Here is a 19,194-nt window from a genome sequence, read left to right as displayed (position 1 = left end):
TCATAGAATATCAGATGCTATTGCTCAAAGTGGCTGTTTGGTTTACCCAGTTTCTTAGTGTGCTACCAGAATTTTCCAGTTTTAGCAAAACTCTTGTTATTTATTGACTTGAATGAATGGGTAGGTATTGCTTAGCCTGACATTTATGCTCTACAGTCTTACATCAACTGGTTTTTTTAGTCTTTTCTCCTTCTAAGTCTTTTACAAGATTTAGTCATTTCAATCAAATTGCTTATTCACTGTTCTCTTATTATCTTAAGTTGATATTTTTGATAGTCTACTTTTATTGTTAATAATTTTGTTTTTAAACAAAAATCATGTGTTCATTGTATGCTATATAGGTTTTTGACGTCATCTTTAAAATGAGAATTTACTTCTCAAAGGTGCGATCCAAGATAGATTTCTTTTTTCTATGAGCTTTGTATGATTTTACAAAATTATAGATACCTGTGTGATGATGTTTTATTTTTCGACTAAGCAAACCCATACAATTTTCATGTTAAATTAGTAAAATGAGTTTTTCTCATTTTGTTTAGAAAAGTAATATTGATTCATCTGATACAAGATAATAATTAAAATCAACATCAGATTGTTTAATCACTATGTTGTACACCTGAAACTAATATAACATTGCACGTCAACTGTAATTGAAAAATTTTAAAAATCAACATCAAATATCTTTATACAATTACTGTGTATAATCACTATACTTAATGCATATAGAGATGACAAAACTTTGACCTATTTGGAACTTACAGTTTAAAAAAGTTAATGCAAAAATATTTTCCTGTTTCTTAAAAGTTAATCTAGGTCAAGCGTCTTTTGAAGCAATGGCATCAATTATAAATCGGCTTCACAGAAATCTGGAAGGAAATCATGACCAGCATGGCAGGAATGGTCTTCTTGCATCATATATCTATTATGTTTTTCGCTTACCAAATACTTACCCCAATTCACCATCACCAGGTATTTCTTCTTTTACTATGAACAGCAAAGATTTATTGAATGCCTGCTAAGTGCCATGGACTATACGAGGTGAAGGAGTTAAAAAGATAAATAGGTTACACAGCTTCCTCTAACTTTATTACTTAATGGTTGAATTAATTTTTGGAATTGAACCTTGAAAATAACTTCTTGTGTCTCTGGAAGCATTTTATCATTCCGTATTAAGATGAAGAGAATGTTGTATTTGTCATTGGAGTGCTATTGGACGTTAAAGAAGAAATATGGTGGTTCAGTAGTTCCCTGATAACCCTATGAAACCTATAATATAAAAGATTATTCTTTAGAAAAGTTCTGATTTCTCCATTGTTAATAAAATAATATCACCTTTCAGAATGTGAGAACCCAAAGTAATTACTTGTTTTATACATAATGGTGGTAGCGGAGGTGGTGGATGTTCTAGTTGAATAACTCTAGTTGTTCAGTTAGTTAGTTAATGATTATGTTATGCATACCTTTCCACCTGCTCACATTCTTGTCTGTGTGAATCATCATTCATCACTAGTGATAATGGTAAGTGCCCTTTCCAACAATTGGCAAGGTTAACATTAACAATGGTGATAAATTATTAGGATATTCATTATGAAAACTAATCGTAACCTGACTCTGTGTTGTAGCTCATTGTTTTTCTTAATTACAAAAACAGTAGTAACTGACCTATACTCTGGTTTATAATTTCCTGTCTTGATTTTTAAAATTATAGTACTTGAGACTCTGAGTGTGTGATTGTCGATTATTTATAATACTCTTCCATGTAGTCTTTCATTCACTGTTAGAATACTACAGATTGTGCAAAGCATCTTTTTTATATACTGACCTGAAAGACTTATAGTTAGTTGGCAGGTATGTGTCATTTGCAAATATGACATTCAGAAAGATTTAACTAGAAAAAATGGGGGTAAATTATGGGTACATTTGCTGAGTATTTTTATATTCATAGAACATGGTTGAATGATGATGTCAGCCTTGATTTTAGATGAAAAGTGTTTCTTTGCTTTTTTGTATAAGGTGGGCTCTTAGGAGAATTATCTTTAGGTTTTTTATATGTATATCATAAAGGTGCCATCTTGTTAAAAGTTCAAGCTGTCACTGATGAAGATAGAGAAATAAAACATAATCTCATGTCAGATGTTGACAGTAAATTGGCTGTTCCTCTAGTGACTGTATCAAGGGGCAAAGCAAAGAGGTATAGGGAAAAAAGAAGAGACATAAGCTGGAGCATTATGGGTCCTAGATACACCTATATCTAAGTAAAGGTAATGTGTGTGAGTGTTTTCTATTACTTTTGGTTTTTTATTGTACATGTAATCTGTAATCATAGAAACACTAAAGAGAATTGTACTTAAAATTCATATGGTTTTGCCAACTGCTGTTAAATAGAATATCTTTCTGTATCTATCATTAGGTCTTAAGTGTTTTTCTTTCTCATTTATAGTATTTTTCACTTAGAAATAAAAGCAATATTGGTCTTTGTGAAATTTTGTAAAGTGGCAGAGATTATTCTTGGGTCCTTGACTCATTTTCTTTGTTTAATTATGTGCTGTTTTATATAAAACTGTAGGTCCTGGAGGTTTAGGAGGATCAGTGCACTATGCCACAATGGCTAGATCTGCTGTGAGACCTGCAAGCCTTAATTTAAATCGTTCTCGGAGCCTTAGTAATAGTAATCCAGATATATCTGGGACTCCCACGTCACCAGATGATGAAGTACGGTCAATCATCGGCAGTAAGGTAACCCGAAGATATGCGTTTATAAATTTGATTTTCAGTTCATGAACAAATAAGAAATGTCCAAATGTTTTCATTTATTCTTAATTTTAAAATATATTTGAGTTAGTAATAAGGAAGAAATTACGCATTTCTATTCTATCAGTAAACACTAAGTGTTTTACATTTCTATTAAATATGCTTCCTTTTACACACTGGTTTGTGTACTCTTCTTGGAAAAATATGCCAAACTCTAAAATTTGTCCAGGATGACCAGTCACATATTACTCGCTTCTGTCTGTCTGATACTTCATCATGTGAAAATGATTTTTTATACAATTAAAACAGATCTGTGTGACTGCTCTGTAGAAGGGACATGTCATCATTGATGCAAACTATGTCCTTCTCCAAAAAAATATCAAGAACAATGATTAGCCTTGATTGATAATTGATCTACACTTCTTCTGAAAAACTCAATGTAAGATACACCAGAATTAGAATAATATGATTTATTTAATGATGGGTGATGATTATCCCAGATAGTAAGGGAGATGCCAGCTAGTCTAAGATCTAGCTGTATTTATTTAAAACATTAATCTTTATTATCCAAGAAATATTCTGAAGGAACAAATAGTTATTTCCTTTCTATATATAAAATACAAAAATAACTCAGTTTAAACAATGTGGACAGAACAATAAGACTAAGGCCAAGAAATCACATCCCATTGTGTTTTGACCAAATCATTTCAAATGTAAATACATTTGCTATTGGAAAGGAGGAAGATATTATGGAATTATAGTCAACTTTTCTTTGGCATTTTATTCTGTTAATAAGAATATGATGAAGAATTACTAAACATGTTCTAGAGTCTATTTTTAACACTTTGCCTAAACTACGGTAGAATATATTTTTGAGATCTGGGTTTATTTGGTGAAATACTTGAACATTGATAGAACTACTTACATATATTCATATAGTTACAGAAATTTTACACTTTCAGAAGCTGATAATGAACATTAAGGATTGCTCAATTTAAAATAACTCTTAAGCAATTTTTAAGTAATTTCTCACAGAAAAAATATATTTTGTAGTCTTACCCCCATATGTTTCCATGTTTAGGAAAAGAACTCAGGTTTGTTGTCTTTGTCTTTATTTTTTATCATATCTCATTGTAATAGAGGTAGTACTTACCATTATTTATATATTGTAAAATACAGTTCTTTAGTAGAATGAAACTGATCTGTGAATTATAAGAAATTTTCCTATAAACTGAAGACACCATTTTCTTCAAGCTTCCACTTTTCAAATGTCTGAATTTCTGTAAGATTTGTATTATGCCTTATTTAGCATGATTCCACCCTTTTCTTTTACATGATATTTGATAAATTACAACATCAAGGTTTAGAACAAAGGCCTTACCTATATTGGAATGATTATTTGCTTTTTTAAAAGTAGCTTATAAAATGGAACATAATAACAAACTTTTGATTATACATGATCATACATATCAATTTGAGAAAGCCATCGTGGGAATTTTTTTTATGACAGCACAGCCTTGTATGAATCAAGTTTTATTTAAATGGTTTTTATGTTCTATCTTAGTTGCAAAATTTTTGCTAGCTATTTATATTTTGGGGTGTCATTTAGTCATAATCCCTAATAATAATAGTATATAATTTAATTTTATTAAAAAATTATAATGATCTGGCAGTTTATTTGTAACTGCTTTTTTATTTAGTCTGATTCTATTGGCCTAGAAATTTAAGTAACTCTTCTTCTTTAATAATTTTGTCTTTCACCTTGCCTGAGCCATGGTTATAACCTAGATCTTGTCATTACCAATAACTAACCCCCATAATCTCAATTTCATGCATTTTATTCTCTAACCATTAGCTCCTAGTTTTCTCTTTAGTACCCCAATTCCAACAATTTTTCTAATCCTCTGCTACCTCCAATCACTTGATGCTATTACTTTTATACTGTTTCTTATCCCCCTTAATGTTATTTCTTCCAATTTGGCCAGCTAGAATTTCATGATCAGTCATTATAATTATCCCCATTATAATCAAAATTCAGTTCCCTTATTGAATTTTGTCAATAATTCAATTGACAAAATTGGACACCCCTGCAAATAATGCCCCTTTTTTATTACAAAATCATAAGCATGTAATTCTGTAACAAAACAATATCACACTCAAGCACATCATATGACATTTCAGGTGAAATGTTCAAATTAAAACTAAATTATTGCACCCATATTATTTCCTTACCAACTATACTCAAGCAGGCCTTACTTCTGCCAGACTCTGTGTATATTTCTGTATTCCATTTACTTTCCCATTCTCCCAGAAAAAGGTTTCATGCCACCTTTTGTTATATCAAGCCTTCCAATACCTCCTCACCAATCCTCCTCCTCACTTTATCTTCTACTGCATTGAGAAAATTAAAGCCATCAGAAGAAAACTTGGCTAGACTTTTACCATTGCATCTACCTGTCTACTGCTATTTCCTACTACCTAACACTTTATACTGTGCTGCAGATGAATACAACCTCCCATTCCATTCCCTCTCATCCATTCAAGATTCTCACTTTAGCAGTTCTTTCATCTCTCTTCTACTTCGTGTTTCTCCCTGTCATTTCACCTGTATGTAGGCATGCTTTCATTTCTCACATTAAAAAAACAAACAAACAACAGCTCTGCTCCACAGTATTTCTGTTCTTGGCTTCTTTGCCGTGTCTCTGGTACCTTTTGTGGCAGAATTCGTTAAAAGAGTTTTCTGTACTTACCACACCGAGTTCTTTTTCTCCCATTCTCCTTACCCTCCTTCAGTCACGCGTTTCTCCTGTCTCCCACCCAGACTGTGCTGTTGCTGCCACCAGTGCTCTCCATGTTACTAAATCCAATGGTTCATTCTCAACACTCAGCTTACTTTACTTTCCAGCAGCTTTTGCAGTTAAATTCTCCTTCCTCCTGGATTTAGATTCTGTTTACTTGGCTTCCAGGGTGCTACATTCTCTTGGTTTTTCACGTACTTTACTCGTTACACCATTTCAGTCTCCTTTGTAGATGCTTTTTTTGTTTGTTTCTTGATCTCTTAATCTGGAAGTGTCCCAGGCCTCTGTCCTTCTCCTCCCTTCCCTCACCCTTCCCTTCTCTCTTCACTCACTCACTTTGTGATCTTATCAAGTCCCAAAGTTGAATGAAATACCATTATGTGCTAATAACTCCCGAAATTATATTTGCAGTACAAATCTCTTCCTAGAATTTTATTTTATCATTATTATTTTTAGACCTCACCTGAGGATGTGTTTTATTTATTGATTTTTGGAGAGAGAGAAAGGCAGAAAGAAAGAGAAACGTTGATTGGTTGCCTCCTGTATGAGGCCCACCAGGGATCGAACCTGCAATCTAGATATGTGCCCTGACCAGGGATCCAACCCACAACCTTTTGGTATATGAGACAACGCTCTAACCAACTGAGCCACCTGGCCAGGGCTCTTTTCTAGAATTTTAAACTCAACTGCCTTTTTCTAATTCCTTTTGTTTGATTTGCATCTATTAAAGGTAGAGCCGCTTCTTATCACTTCTACTACTATATATGTTATGTTTTAACCTATACCACATAGCTATGAAAAAATTTAATTTATAAATTAGGCACAGTAAGAAATTAGCAACAATAATAAAATAGAACAAGTATAACAATATACTGTAATAAAAGTTATGTGAATATGGTCTCTCACACACAAAATATGTTATACTATATTGACCCTCTTTTAAAGATCCTCGCCTGAGGATATATTTATTGATTTGCGAGAGAGAAAAACATTGATTTGGCAGAGAGACATCAGTTGATTGCCTACCATACATGCCTTGACTAGGGATTGAACCCACAGCCTTTTGGTGTACTGGACCACGCTCCAACCCACTGAGCCACCTGGCCAGGGATATATTCACCCTCCTTGTGATGATGTGAGATGCTATGGTGCCTATGTGATGAGGTGAAGTGAGGTGAATGACGTAGGCATTACGAGCTAGTGTTAGGCTATTATAAGGGTTGCTTGAACACGAGCACTGTGATATCTTGACAGCTGATTGAGACAGCTACTAAGTGACTGAAGGGTGGTTAGCATATACAGTGTGGGTACATTGGATGAAAGGGTGATTTCATGTCCTGAGAGGGGAGGGAGTAGAATGGTGCAAGATGTCATCATGCTACCCACAATGGCTCAATTTTAAACTTATGAATTATTTATTTCTGAAATTTTTCATTTAATATTTTTGCACCATTGTTGGCCATGGGTAATGGAAAGCTAAACCACGGATAAGGGGGAGACTATAGTAATATCCAGCATATCGAAGATACTCAACAGATAGTTAGTAAGGGGGTGTTAGTAAGCATTGAGTTTCATAGCAAGAATAAACTACTTTAAAAAAATTGAAGTATGCTTTTCGTTTGTCCTCTTACTATCAGGATTAATTATATATTTCAGATCCTAAGAGATTTGACTTTATGAAAGTTTTGGTTAGACTTCATTCTTTAACATAAAATGCAAAACTCCGTAAATTCAGGAACACTTACATCGTCAGTCTTTTATACTCTAGCAGGGGTGTCCAACCTTTTGGCGTCTCTGGGCCACACTGGAAGAAGAGTTGTCTTGGGCCACACATTAAGTACATTGCGACACATAATCTCAAAAAAAATTCTCATAATGTTTTAAGTAAATGTGCGATTTTGTGTTGGGCCACAGTCACAGCCGTCCTGAGCCGTGTGTGGCCTGTGGGCTGCGGGTTGGACACCCCTGCAAATGGCTGTAAAGCCATATGTGCGAGACTTTCTTTATCATTATTTGCCAAAACTGAGTTATTCTTTCATTGTCCTCACAATAGTCTTTTAACATTCAATTATGTAAAAAATTATATTAGGTTTGAACTTCATTGCTTTTAATAAAATTCCAGTGCAATTTTATATTGATACAGAGTTTCTTTCTAATGTATTATCTCTTATTTTTTCATTTTCAAGCTCTGAGAGCTTACTATATGCTAGGTAGTATGCTGAAGACTTGTGGATATAAAGCCACATTTGGGTAAAATGAGGGTTAATGTCAAGTCAAACACCCTATGGGGCCTCGCTCAAGGAAACTGCCTATCCATATATCTAAGGGACAGTATGTTACAGTGATTTGACAAAAACAAAAACATTTCATGCACATTGTGTCTATATTTGGTTAATCTTTTCTATGTTAGTTGGACATCAGTAGACATCATCATTACCTTAATAAATAACATTGATGAATTTGCTTAACCAAGGTCTGTTTAATTCTTAGTTTTACAACACCTAATTTATGGAAATTATTTGTTTTACAAAGTAATTGGTCACAGGTTTTCTTTAATTAAATATAATTACTTGATGTAATTATACTGTTCAGAGCCTTGGTATTGCGGATATAACATATAATTAATGGCACAAAGAGATTTATTGCTTATTTTCACATTTCTGATTAATATGTATCTTAGTTTTAAAGGAGATTGATAAGCAGTGAGTTTAAAAGTGAATTTAAGAATACCGAAAAGTTATTCTCTTTTTATAGAAATTTATAGTAGAGAGAAAGGCACAGCTATAATTTTGCAGAAATCAGGTGTTCATGTTTTGTTATTTTTTGTGATGTGTGTAGTGATTATAAAGCTTCAAAATATCAGGAACTTTACACTTAACTGAGTGGAGACATAATTTAGGGGAGTGGTGAAAAATTTTGTCTCAATTTACCTAAAAAATGTGTGCTGGCTTACTTTTTATCTGAGATGATATAATGGGGTTCTGAGGAGGAAGGTTTTTATTTTAAATATATCTACTGATAACATAATTTTACTAGTATTTGAATATTGTCTAATTTACTTTTCTAGGAAGCATATGAAAAACATGGGAAAGTTTTTGTTAAAACTATTTTTTGAGTTTACTATATTTGAGACATTGTACTTAGTAATTTACTTCATTATTTAATTTCATCTTTAAAATATGAGGGAGATTCATTATTCCTAATTTATAGCTAAGAAACTAAAAAAAAAGATTAGGTAATTTACCTTAGGTTTTACAATTATTAAGCACTAGAACCTGGATTTGAACTTTAACTCTCATCTTATTCATTCTGTGTCACATCTGTGGGTTATTATTGTATCATTTCACCCTCTTTGTATTTTTGTAAAAATAGTGACAAAAAAGGATAGATTCTTCCTAAAACCTAAGCCCTTGAGAGGCAGCGGGCAGGTTGTCCTCCTTGCTCTCCCCTCCTACCCCTCCCCTCTTCTCCCTTTTCCCTCCTCCCTTCTTCTCTCGACCTCCGCGCCCCTTCCGTTCCCCTCCCCGCTTCCCTCTGCTTTCCCTTTCACTCCTGTCCCAATAACTCTGATTTAATTGTTTAGGGGTAGGGCTCTGCACCTTTGTGGTGGTGGTTGAGCTTCCCAGGTGATACCATCTGTACGGAACTGATTAACTCTGTGGCTACTCTTTGTGTTCTTTTACCTATCCTTCTTTTGGTATTTCCTGGTTTGGGTTCATACTCATGCCCTGATATTTGGAGTCAGTTCCTCTTGGGTTGTTTTAATAAATCTTATTCCAACAGTTCTCTTAAAATTTCTTCTAACTTGCTCCACTTCTATTAACGGATTCCCTGGCCCCAGCCCAGATTGCTGAAGCAGGGTTTTGGAGGGTAGAGCCCAGAGCCTTGAATTTTATAAATATTCCCTAGTTATTTTAATGATCAGCCAGATTTAAGAAATTGATGTAAAGACCCAGTTCCCTTTACCTGGGATCATAATAACCTCTTTCAAAGACAGACAGACAGACATAATTCATTTCTGGTCATACATATTAGTTGCATATTAAATTAACTAAATTAATGATAGTGATAAGGATATAATTCCTATTAATAGCTCCAGCATAATGTTTTCTGTATACTACTTATAGGGTATAGTAGCCCATTAAGTTATTTACAATAAGCACAATAAAACTAAACAGAATCCCAAATTTACCACCATTTTAAGATGTAGCACATATTAGGCATTTTTTCTCTTATTTTTTACTTAATTTCTCCTAACAGTCCCTAAAAGAAAATAAGAGGCAAAATAAAACAGAATTATGGAGTATTGCTGCACAGAAGTTTTCAATTGATGACATATGGAATGAAATTAAAGTGTTTTAGAAAAGAATGGAATGTTCTTTTCTTCCATTTTTTTTCCTTTTAAACCCTAGTTGTATTCAGAATAAATCATCTGTTGCTAACTAACACCATCTATAAAGAGAATTGAGGGGAGTGGTGCTGTGGAAACTTTATTGTTGGTACTTCAAGGTGATCCCTTTATATAAAGCGAAATTACCTTTAAATGCTTTAATGTTCTTGGTGACTTTTAAAAATTTCAGTAATAATTCTGGTGAACTAATACTCTATAGGTGCCTCAAAATTTTGGTTGCTTTAACAGTACTAATTTTAAAAATGTTTGCATTGGAAAGTCTGGATTTCTTTAAGAATAATTTATAGCATGCCACATGTAATATTTCTTTCCTTTCCAACTGCTTTCTATTATATGCTTAGGGTTTAGATCGCTCCAATTCCTGGGTTAACACTGGTGGTCCAAAAGCTGCCCCATGGGGATCCAACCCCAGTCCAAGTGCAGAATCAACACAGGTGGTGTTCATATTAGAGGTTTCTTTATTGGCTGCTGATGTTTCCCTTTAGAACATTACTTTTTAGTATATACTATGATTTCAGTGGCTTGCTTTTTTAATCATTAAAAAGTGTGTATTTTTGTTTACTTAGCACATTTTCAACTACTATGCATGAATACCACCAATTGCACCAGTATCGCTCTGCTTTCCTTTTTCCTGCCTCCTTCCCTCCTTAAACACTTGGTATTTCAGTGCCTGCTGCTTATGCAATTGATGGCTTTGATAACAGTTTCTACTTTAGGGGTAACACAGCTTCAATAGGAATTTTAAAAATTTTTTGTGGAAAAAACTGACAGTTTTTAATTTGCTTTTGCTTTTGGTTTAAAGTGTAGCTATGGTATCATTTCCATTTAGCATTTTCTATCTTGTCACTTTTGCACAATCACTGACTAGAAATACTGGTAATAAAGCAGAAATTAAATGTGAAGAGTGTATGCTCCCCGTCCTATTAGATTAAATACCAGAAGCAAAAATCTGTTTTAATTTGTGCTGTGTTGCAAAGTATGAAATTTCTTACAACTTAGTTGAATTAGGTTTTGCTTACTTAAATCTAATTGCTTGATAGCTCATACTGCATGATACCTTAAAATATACTTCTCATCTGTTTATTGGCTTTGGAGGAAAATGCTCTTGTTCTTGAAGTAACAATTTGATTACATTTTAATATTATAATCTATTTCTATTTCATATAATAAATGGCAAAACTGAATACTAGTTTTTAGAATAATAAAAAGTGAAAGAAATCATTCTAAACTTTTTATATATTTTTATGGAATATAAAATTTTGGGTTTTTTTGTTTTGTATTGTTTTGGTCTGAGACCAGTTGAGAAGTATGTTTTTATATTTTCTTACTAGATATGTGCATGTGTATAGATCACACAAATAAAAGTTTCATTCTTTGCAGCACTTTGAATTTATATAATTATTTAAATACTCATCTTTTTAAGACCAAAGATATTTCGAAGCCATTTTGGTATTTCTAATGCATTAAAACAGCTTAAAATGGTGAAAATGAGATGAGCAACAAAATAGATGGTTGTTGAAACCACAATAAAACACTATTTAAAAAATTGTATGTAACCCTTGAGCTGCAGAGTCACCCACCACAGAATTTAATGTTATCTCGTCATTCATTCACCTTCACTCCATAGGCTATGGATCGAAGTTGTAATCGTATGTCTTCGCACACAGAGACGTCAAGTTTCTTACAAACATTAACGGGACGCTTACCAACTAAAAAGGTAGATTCATATAAAGGCACCCTATTTAGAGGGAAAATAATTCTGGCACTTAAACAGATATAAGATTTATTTACATAATCACTATGAGATGTTACAGTATTTGCATTGCATTAAAAAATACGTTTAAGCAAGCGCTGCTTGTCTGATGCCTTTAGGGTGTACCTTTCCAGTGTAGGCTCTTCTGCATTGTTATAATGTTCTTTGAGATTGACTGTTTTTAGACTTTAGTGAATTGAAATCTGATCAAATTTTAGTGCCAAAATAATGTATCAACTCTTAATTCTGTTTCTGTAACTGCTTGTTTTGTGTTTTAAATCTCCAGGAAAAGGAAGATGAGTTAGAAAATTTATCACTCTTAGTAAGATATGTTGATTTGCTTCCCTTATGCACAATTTTGTTAGTCCTTTTTCATATTAAAATACACTACCTTGCAAATGCTTTGTATGCATATCCATTACAAGGCAAGAAATTTCTGCCATTTTTATAAAAGACTTTACAGTAAAACTTGCAAATTAATGTCTATCAAAGTTTAAATTTTTAAAGGTATTTCCTAAATTGTACCAGCAAAGTTCATGAATGTACTTGCATACATTGAAATATGTATATAAGGCACAAACGAGATTTTATTTTTAACTTTGAGTTTTTGGTCTAGTGTTTGTTTGCAGGTACAATTTAGGAGGCTATTTCCCACCTTTTTTTTAAAATTACATTTTACTGCAAAATAACATGTAATTTTTTCAGCTATTCAACATGCCACTGTCTTACATGTACAAATAGCCGTTTCGTTAATGGGTGTCCTCACTGCATCATTGAATGGTCCACATTGCCTTATTTTGCTTATTCTCATTATATCTTCATTTGCAGTTGCATTATTATTTGGTTTGTGTTATTAACAGACTTGACTTTGATAATAACTTTGGATTTACTTCTGGATAGCTTTTTCATGAGGAGCTGGCTTTGCAGTGGGTTGTTTGCAGTGGCAGCGTTCGGGAGTCAGCTTTGCAACAAGCCTGGTTCTTTTTTGAGTTAATGGTGAGCAGAATAAACACATTCTTTAATATTGTTTTCTTTAGTGAACACTTCTGTGTTAGCTCATTATTTTATACTAGGAATCTTCTATTGTCCGTCTTATGGTTTTACATGTTCCTGCAAGGCAAAATTACATGTTACATCTCTAAATTAAACACTGTGGACACTTAGTACAATTTAGTCGGAATTATAAAGCCCATTTTATTTTTTTTAAGGGATGGTTGCATAAGCTAGCTATTTTTTAAAGGACCTATGATACATTCTTTCTTAGTCTGAACATGCTACTTTATAATGGGATTACTATAGATTTCGTACCAAACACAGGTAAAAAGAACTTTATAGATACTGTTTTTATGGTCAGAAAGCCAAGTAAAAAAACTTTTTGCTTATTTCAATAAATGATATTAAAAATGAATTAGTATCTTATTATATATACACACTCATAAATGTTTATTGCTTTTATGTAGGTATATGCTTACCAGGTGGATACAGTGTGGTAGTACTGTCTCCATGGGCTAAGAACAATATTACCAGGGCACAGAGAGACTAAATAACTTCAAGCATGCACCGCTTGTAGCTAGCAGGACTGTGTTTCAAACTTAGGCATTCTAGCACTAGGGATCTTATTCTTCACGCTCCAGAAAACAGAAGTCGTTGAAACTTTTTCTTCCAAAAAAGAAGTATGTAAAAAAAATAAGAAACAAAGGAAAACAAATCAACAACATAACAAAAAGAAAGGAAGAAAAGAAACAAAGGGAGCTTCTAGAATACATCATAGGGTTATTCTCAACATTGAATGTTACCCATATTGGGGATAAAAAGCCATTTCTTCTAGGGTTTACTAATCAAATAAATAAATAAGGGACCATATATTAATGATAAATAACTCATTTTTCCCCTAGAGAGTAAACACCAAATTTGTTATTCATATGTTTTTAATGTAAGATGAAAATTATAATTTTGACATTTTCGGTAGTCTTACATGTATGTTCAGATTTCTTAAATATAAACTAGTCAGCAGGCTATCATTTAGGACTTGGCTCTGCTGTTACTAACTATAGAAATTTGGTTTCAATTTCCCTGAATCTGGAATCTTTATTACCATTACCACATTGCTGTGATAAGAATCTATATCCAAAAACATTTTATAAACTTAAATCACTTTGTTAATTTTTACCTAATATTTTATAATTAATATTTAGTCATTCATATTTAATATATATCCACCACTTGATAATAGATGCTAGATGCCAAAGACACTACAGGGAAGTCAAGGTTTCTAACTTCTGAAAGCTCACAGTTTGGGGATATCGAATGGCAACATTAATGAATCTTGCAAAAATTTAATTTAAAACAATTTTATAGGGTGATTTCGTTTTTTCTTTTGACATACACAGTATTTTGTTTTCCTACTGACAGCTAAAGTAATTCTATGAAGGAGATGCAGTGATTGAATTGTATTTTATTTGATATTTCTTTGGAACATATGAAATATTGTAGTGAACTTTTCAAAATATTAGAGGAGCTAAAAAGATTGTATCTCAGCCACCTATTAAATCATATGGTATATTGAAAAAATAGCCCTACTATTTAGAGTTTCTGTTGTAACTGTTGATTGCATCCATAAGAACTTAAACTAATTACTTATTTACGTTTTCAGGTGAAGAGCATGGTACACCATTTATATTTTAATGATAAACTCGATGCACCAAGGAAAACTCGTTTTCCAGAACGTTTCATGGATGACATTGCTGCCCTCGTCAGTACAATTGCTAGTGACATAGTTTCACGATTTCAGAAGGTAATGATGACTTATTTTTTTTTATTAAATCTTTTTAAAACTCTGATTAAACTCTCATGCTTTTATGTGCTTTTTTTTTTCTGTTTCTCAGGACACAGAAATGGTTGAAAGACTCAACACAAGTCTTGCATTTTTTCTCAATGATCTGTTGTCTGTTATGGACAGAGGATTTGTCTTTAGCCTTATAAAGACATGCTATAAACAGGTAATGCATAATTAGTAATAATAATCAAATAGCCTAAATACTGTGTTTGCTCTTTTTATAAGAACGCATGCATATACTGGTATTTAAAAAAAATAGCATAGCTTTATTAGTAAGGCAAAAGTAAGTTATATTTGTTTAATCAAGACACAAGGCTGTGGCAAACTGATATCAGTGTAACTGGGTTTTCCTTGGGTTACACGGGCCTACTCATTATTCTTTAATTCCCATTCTGGAGCACATTGTCAAGTTAGTAGTCTAACTCAACTGTAAAGCAGCCCCAGATACAATGCAAGAATAGTTTTATACTAAGTGAAGAACTAACTGCACTTTCTGTGTCTTCAGTGGTATTTAATGCAGCTGTGTTTTCTGTGTATTCCTCCTAAGGCAGCCCTGGACATTGTAGAATTTAGAATCACAGATAAATGTTTACCCATGTCCTGAAGGTCATTCATTTAGCTTTTACTAAAGTAAAAGCATCCTGGAACTTGTCCACAAACAGCTGACTTTGTTTTAAAATTTTTTCAACTGCTTAATGAAATCTGCCTTTTGGAAAACATTAGTCATTAGACCTGATAGGCAATTTTGCTAGTAAGCTGTATGATCATCCTAGAGTTACCTTTTAAAGGAGCTTTAAAAATATAACATATAGTTTGCCCTGGCTCGCGTGGCTTAGTTGGTTGGGTGTAATACTGGAAAGCAAAATGTTACCAGTTGGATTCCCAGTTAGGGCACATGCCTGGGTCTTTATTCTTCAAGTATTAACTACTTACATGTGTCAGACATTGAGCTAGACCCTAGAGATGCTAAAGTTACTAAGTCAGTTTATATATGTTCTCAAGTAGTTTATGGTATTTCTAGGCAAATAGGCAAATTAATAATTATAAATATAGGTTAATGCAAGATACTGTAAAAATAATGGATACTTTTTTTGTGAAGTTGTTTTGGTGGTATATTTTTCCTTCATGAAGTGCATCTTTGAGAAGTGGAAATATTAATGCTATATTGGAAATGCAAGAATGTGGCTTTGACCCTAGACAGTAGATTTATACAGTAAATCTTGTAATTCAAAGTTTTTTATTTTAATGTAATTCTGGAGAAAGCTATACCATTATTAAAGTCACAAACCCAAAAGCTGCCCAATGAATACTGTTCTTTAATTTAATCTGTCATTCTGGTGTTGGTATTAGAGAAGTGATATATTCAATTGGGTTCTCTTGTTTATGCAATACTTACAAGGTGTCTTCAAAGCTTTATTCATTGCCAAATCCAAGTGTCCTGGTGTCCTTGAGGCTGGATTTTTTGCGAATCATCTGCAGCCACGAGCATTATGTCACATTAAACTTACCCTGCAGCCTGCTTACTCCACCTGCATCACCATCACCTTCTGTTTCATCTGCAACGTCTCAGGTATTCAAAGGGTGTGAAAGAAATGTTCTTAAAGTCCATATTTGTGGAAAAGCATTTAAACACGGGAAAAAATTGTAGGTACGCTATTCAATGACAGCTTTATAATAATCTGTATTCTGTGCTTTATAAGTATTAATCATTTCATTCTCAGAGCAACACTAGGAGGCAAATTCTTTTACTATCGCCATTTTACAGATGAAAAAATGGAAACAGAGAAGCCAATAACTTACTCAGGATTACACAGTAAAATGGCACAGCTAGGCTTTGAACCAGCACCCATGTTGGCTTTATTTTATTTTAAATTTATTTTTCAAATGAAGTTCACATATAATATTATATTAGTTTCAGGTGTACAACATAATGATTAGACATTTATATACCTTACAAAGTCGTCACCCCCCATTAGTCTAGTACCCAGCAGACACCATGCATACTTATTACAATATTATTGACTGTATTCTTTATGTGGTACTTTGCATGTTGAGTTTATTTTAGGCCCTACATTTTTAAACACTGTATTGTACTTCTTTTACAGATTTATGCACATGTGAGTGAATTCACCTACATAAACTCACATATTTAGATGTTTTCACAAGTTGGCTTTTCTTGAAGCAGACACAGACTGAGTTTGTGGTATGAGATGTTTATTAAGGGTTAATACTGGTAAAAGGAAGAGGGATGAAGCATAATTTAGCAGAGAAAGAAGTCAAACTGTTGCAGAATTACCTCCCAAAAATCAGGTTTGTGTACCCAATGCACTAGTAGGCCAAAACATTGAGATACCAGGGCTCACCAGTGCTTGGAGACAGAAAGGTTTATTTGATTTTGTCAAAGTAAGAGGCTGGGAGAGCAAGATCCCTCAACTCCATTTCTCTCAAAAAACAAACATAGCGAGTTTCTATGTAGCTAGGGAAGGGGGGTAGTTCCACAGAACTGAGAAAGAAGTCCATGTTTCTTTAGTCACAGTTAACACTTTTTCCTATCAGACTCCTAGGCATCAGCAGCTGGTTGTAGCTATCTTGAAGACATTCTTTGCTTCAACAAAACAATCACATAAATTCTTTTTGAGACCCTGAAGTTATCTCCTGCTTGACAAAGAAATAGTATGTCAGCAACACAAAATTATATTGTGAGAACAAGAAGTGCTGCGTTGGAGGGCCAAGGTTCGGCAAAACATCTCATAATCACGCAGCAGTGATATTATTTTTAAAGCAAAAGACAGAAACTTGACATTGTGACTGTTGCCACTGTTTAAACTATCATTGTTTTGTGCTTAATTAGCTATATTTTTCTGTTATCGCAAGCAAAGTATACTTTTAAACATTTCTCCTGGATCTTGCAGTACAGGCAGTTCTTCAGTATATGACTAACATACTTTCCCAATCTTCGACTATAAGCTATGTGACAACCAAAGGAATTGATTAAGAATTAAATTGTTTAATTCTAGCTACCCCAAATACCAGGGGCATTAAAATTACAAAGGGTCCAGCTACAAAACTGCAATGCAAGCCTGACAGAGTCCTGCCCATCTCTCTCGTATCTAGAAAACCCAAAGGGAACTAGATGGATGTTTATAGGTTTATTGGGAGGCACTTGACTTGAATAGCTAGTAGTTTCTAAAAAAATGAAAAAAGGGTTATGATAGCAATTATTATGTGTCCTGTCATACAGATTGGGATTAAGGGATTTTGTGGTTTTAGTATCAAAGAAGCCTGGATTTTTCCCTCGTAGTGAAATGTTCTTTCTGCTATGTGATTCCTGAAGCAAACAAGCTGCTTCCTTAAGCTCTTAATATCTAAGGGCAAAGTTGATCTTAACTCTTAATTTTATTTTTGAGATATTGCTCAATATAATTCTCTAGGGTAGATCAATGTCAGATGCTTGATAAAAGAACATTTTAAACTTCACTTAAACTTCATTGGAAAACATCAGAAAGGACCCACAACTTTTCACTTTACCTTTCCAAAAAATCTTATTTGCACATACTCTTTTACCTGGCTAGCACACACTTTTTCCTATAACGGATCAAGCTAGTCTTTTGCTTTCTTCCCCCATCCTCTTCTAAAAATGTGGCCACACAGTCAAGAACAGATTTAACATAGGTACATTTCTAAAACCTTTAAACACATTTGTTTACACCTAATTCCCTTCTAAACATCTCATTCAGCCAAGAAATTTACAGAATTTCTTTCATTATCTTGTTCACCACCTTGTCATCTAATTACAGTACATAATTTTCAGATTCTTATGTATTACAGAGACATCACCCTTTTGGGGAGAGGAAGGATAGAGGAATTTTATATACTTATTAGGACTATGATTTCTTCACAGAGAAATCTGAAATTTGTTCTTCTAAGAAACCTCTGATGGATGGTCTTGAATTACGGCTTTGAAGGGATGAATTTGAGGACACTCTTGCCTAGAACGAAATCTTGGGGGATGCTATTGTACAGTATTAAAGAACTTTTTAAAAACTCAGTAATTCAATCATAAAATGATAGTGATTTTCTAGAAATAGTATGTTCTCTGAGAAGCAATTTTACCTTATTTGAAATTTCTCTGGAAACCAATAGCTTTGACTATGAATATTTCCCTATATCCAGCAGGGAGTACATAATACAGGACAGGGAAAAAATAGGTTTGCAGTTGTTTGTATGGAAAATAATACAATAATTAATCAATAATAGACAAATAAACTCTGTATTTTGTCTACTCACAACCTACTTTTGCCCCACCCTGTATATTATTTAGACTTAGTTGCTTATTTTCCCATTCAGAGTATGATATTAAAACATTAAGTCGCAAAAAGAATAAAGAAAAACAGATGGGAAGTTTTAGTATGAGAAAAAGGAAATTGAAAATAATTAATAGTGTATTTCTTCATAGTTTCCCGTACCAAAAGTGAGAGCACTTACTTTTCCCAAAATTAATAATAATGATCTATAATAAACCCTAGGCAATAAATTATCCTAGGAAAAGTTTATCTCACTTTCAGATAATGCTCACATTTTATCTATTGTAATGCTGTGTCTGTAGGATGTTTTCTTGCACATCTATTATCGTTTGTTCTACCTCACT

General features: G+C 33.3%; 1 protein-coding gene across 8 annotated transcripts in view; it reads left to right on the top strand.

Annotated features, from left to right (window-relative positions):
• DOCK7 (dedicator of cytokinesis 7) overlaps positions 1-19,194 on the top strand; it is a 198,004-nt gene that overhangs the window by 120,833 nt on the left and 57,977 nt on the right. For 4 of the 8 annotated variants that reach the window (XM_054574092.1, XM_054574084.1, XM_054574076.1 and 1 more), the window contains exons 21-28: positions 802-966; positions 2,564-2,733; positions 10,299-10,391; positions 11,585-11,674; positions 12,611-12,706; positions 14,364-14,504; positions 14,596-14,709; positions 15,946-16,116. In XM_054574092.1, coding sequence (XP_054430067.1) covers positions 802-966; positions 2,564-2,733; positions 10,299-10,391; positions 11,585-11,674; positions 12,611-12,706; positions 14,364-14,504; positions 14,596-14,709; positions 15,946-16,116 — 1,040 coding nt within the window. The remainder of the gene's footprint in view (positions 1-801; positions 967-2,563; positions 2,734-10,298; positions 10,392-11,584; positions 11,675-12,610; positions 12,707-14,363; positions 14,505-14,595; positions 14,710-15,945; positions 16,117-19,194) is intronic. The other 4 variants (XM_054574129.1, XM_054574119.1, XM_054574110.1 and 1 more) reach the window with 1 other exon arrangement.

The sequence above is a fragment of the Pteronotus mesoamericanus genome, unplaced genomic scaffold (genome assembly GCF_021234165.1).
Source record: "Pteronotus mesoamericanus isolate MK-2021 breed Mesoamerican mustached bat unplaced genomic scaffold, CSHL_Meso_final contig_105, whole genome shotgun sequence".
In the NCBI taxonomy this organism is placed as follows: Eukaryota; Metazoa; Chordata; class Mammalia; order Chiroptera; family Mormoopidae; genus Pteronotus; species Pteronotus mesoamericanus.
The sequence above is the reverse complement of the archived record's forward strand: the minus strand, read 5'-3'. Positions and strand labels throughout refer to the sequence as shown.